The following is a 3,225-nucleotide window of genomic DNA, read 5'->3' on the forward strand; positions in this document are numbered from 1 at the left end:
TCCTTTGTAATGGAAAACTAGAGCTTTTCTTTTCTCTCTTCTAAAAAGGTGTGTTTTCTGGTTTGAGGTTGAGACTAGGGTGTTACTCTTGCTCACAATAGAGTGTAAGCTGATCAGATTTGGCCTTGCCTTTAAAAAGGCTTTTGGCTGACAGGCTGGGGCTATTTCCAAGCTGGGAAGATGAGCAGACCAGCCGGATTCTACAAAGACTTTTTGGGTTTTGTGGATCTCCTGAATAAAGCAGGCTTGGAAGAAGAAGTGGCATCCACTTCCAAAAAGCTTGCCTCTGGAAACTCTATGAACGTGGAGAAAAGATGAAATTTTTTCATTCAAGGGTTGCTATGGGTCTTCTACAACTCTACAGCACTTAACAAGAACAACGACTCTTCTGAATGTATGTTATACACATGCTACTATTCTCTATTTAACTTTTAAGCTCTTAGAATGCCAGGACATTTTATTATGGTTCATCATATGCAATAGTTAACAAATATGGCTGACAGTTATGCATAGAATACAGTTTTGAAGGAATTTAGAAGACGGAGCAATAAATAGTGAATATAGAGCATTTGGAGTAAGAGCAACGTGAAGGTGCTCTAAAGTAAAGAATGACCAGGTTGTGGGTAAAATATGAAAGACATTTTATGCTGAGATCACATGATGAACTAAGGCACAAATATACATAACCTGATGACTGAGACATTGTTGTTGTTAGCAGCCATTTAGTTAACTATAACTTATATCATCCTTATGAAGAACAGATGGGAACCCTGTGAATAAAAAAATTTTTAAAAAGCAGCACTTAGATATTAGATGCCAGCTAATATTGGATAATCTAATAAAAAATGAAGAGATTCCAAATACAGTGACTTCTTGACCACGTTTACCAGACTATGTTCTTTAAGTCATTTATTCATCAAATCTTTTTTTTAGTTCTGGGTAGAAGAGTCTAATGTTAACAGTCTAATGAAACAGAAAGGAATTTAAGAAATTACTGAAAATTATAACTAATATAGATTATATACAAGGTCAGTGGTAGAAAGGAAGAGAAAACTAGAGAGGATTTTTATAGGAAGAGCCAAGGTCTCAAAGAGCTTAACTAACAGATTCAATCATGTGTACATTATTTTGGTTTTCCTAAAGTGAGCTATTGTATCAGAGTTACTTTGAAAGACTTAGGATAACAATAAAGAGCCCTGGTGCCTTTGAGTTGTGGTGCTGGAGAAGAGTATTGAGCATACTATGGACTGCTAAGAGAGCAACCAGGTCTGTCCTTGAGAAGGTAAAACCTATTTAATCTCTGGAGGCAAGGATTTTGCGGCTCTGTTTCACATACTTTGGGCATGAAGCCAGGAGGCACCAGTCCTTGGTGAGGGGGACATCATACTTGGTATGGCGGAGGGACAGCACAAGAGAGCAAGACCCTAGATGAGATGGATTGACTCAGTGATTGGTATGATAAGGACAGGTGTCAGAGATAATGAGATTGGTTCAGGATAAGACAGGCTTCAGAGCCATTGTCCATAAGGTCGCTATGAGTCACAGGTGACTCAATGGCACACACAACAACAACAACAACAAAACTCCCTGATAGTGCAGCGATTAATTGGTTGTTAAATGGAATGTTGAAGGTTCAAGCTCACTAGCAGCACACAGGAGAAAGATGTGGATGTCTGTTTCAGAAAGCTTTACAGCCTTGGAAACTTTATTAAATAGTTCTACTCTACCCTATAGTATCTCTGCAGCAGTGGGTTATGGTAGTTTTTCTTAGTTTGCTTTAGTTTTTTATGGTTTAGGATAACATTGATCTTAAAATTTCATATGGAGTTTTGTTAGAGGTACTTCTGAGAGTTCCTTGGCCCAACCCTAAAATTATATTTAAGATTCTCTTCAAAGCTAAAGTCAGGATATGATTGGGGCAATAACTTTTTTCTTTCTTTCTGAGTTTAGAGAGAGTATCCAGAAAGGTTGGGTTTTCATTCCCTCATTAAGTTTTAAAAATATCAAAGTGAGATGCATTAGTTATTATAGAGACCTGAAATATATAACTTGAAAAGATATTATTGCCTTTTAAATGATAATTGAGTGTATTTGAAATTTGAAAAGAAAGAACAAGGATAATATTGGTTTGGATTTTGCTGAGTTTTCAAAAATATCTCAATGCTCTAGAACTAAATGTAAGTTATTTCTGTTCTCTAAATTATTAATCTAATTTCAATCATTTGATCCTCCAAAAATCCAGGGGAAGAAGGATGTTACCGCGTATTCTCCAACAACTGGAACTTGTCAGATGAGCCCATTTACTTCTCCAGTAAGCTCTAAAGAAGAGCACAGAAGTGGACCATCAAATGGTTAGCTTAATATTCATTTCTACTTATTTTAAGATTTTTCTAGTTATTGGCTAAATCAAGGTTTATATTTAATAATTTATGAATGTTGGTATAGCTGAATTTTATCAAAGACTTCAGTATGGAAAAAACTAGAATATAAGTAATTCTCGATACATAAATGTAAACTTTTTAGGCATTAATTTTAAAATGCTACTGCAGACTTTGTTCCTTTCCAGTCCTATCCATTAAAGAAAAATTATGACCTGACTGCCTTCAGCTACTATCAATAATATGCCCCTTAACAAGCTATCCATCATGTGCATAAATTAAAGGGCATATAATTCAGGTACTGCTGTGCTACAGTTTAAGAGTGATAGTTCTAAATGTTATTTTTAGTCATGTTGTACATTTTACTTTTATCCACATTTAGTGTGTCTTTATATAGCTTGCCTTTATTCATTGTATTTCATTCTCTTCTTTTTTTTTCCCTGTATTATTTTAACAATGTGGGCTTTTTTGTAGAATTTTTCCATTACAGGAAAGACTCATTTTAATGTAAATTTTTTTACTTTGAGGTATTGTTTGATTTTGATCATACATAGCTGTTCTTCTTTGGTAGTTGATTGCATGACACCGATTTTTGTACTATATTTTTTTAGAATACAATGATCTAGATTTCTGAGTTCACTTAGTCCATAGGAGTTGTGCTGCTTACCCACAGACTTAGCCTCTCTGGAAGTTTGAATCCACCAGCAGCTCCACAGGAGAAAGGTGGGCAGTCTCCTCCCATGTGATTTACAACCTTGGAAACATAATACAGGGTCAGCCATGACACAATTCCATCTTGATAAGAATGAATTTTGGAAGAGGGTTGTTGTGTTTTGCCTTTTTTTTT

At 35.3% G+C, this 3,225-nt stretch overlaps 1 protein-coding gene across 1 annotated transcript in view; it reads left to right on the forward strand.

The window, feature by feature from the left end:
- Nucleotides 1–2,221: 2,221 nt before the first annotated feature.
- ITGB3BP (integrin beta 3 binding protein (beta3-endonexin)) overlaps nucleotides 2,222–3,225 on the forward strand; it is a gene marked incomplete at its 5' end in the record, with an annotated part of 53,354 nt that continues 52,350 nt past the window's right edge. The window contains one exon of the mRNA XM_006879845.1: nucleotides 2,222–2,351. Coding sequence (XP_006879907.1) covers nucleotides 2,222–2,351 — 130 coding nt within the window. The remainder of the gene's footprint in view (nucleotides 2,352–3,225) is intronic.

Source organism: Elephantulus edwardii, unplaced genomic scaffold (genome assembly GCF_000299155.1).
Source record: "Elephantulus edwardii isolate Elephantulus edwardi_28Jun2011 unplaced genomic scaffold, EleEdw1.0 scaffold00005, whole genome shotgun sequence".
Lineage (NCBI taxonomy): Eukaryota > Metazoa > Chordata > Mammalia > Macroscelidea > Macroscelididae > Elephantulus > Elephantulus edwardii.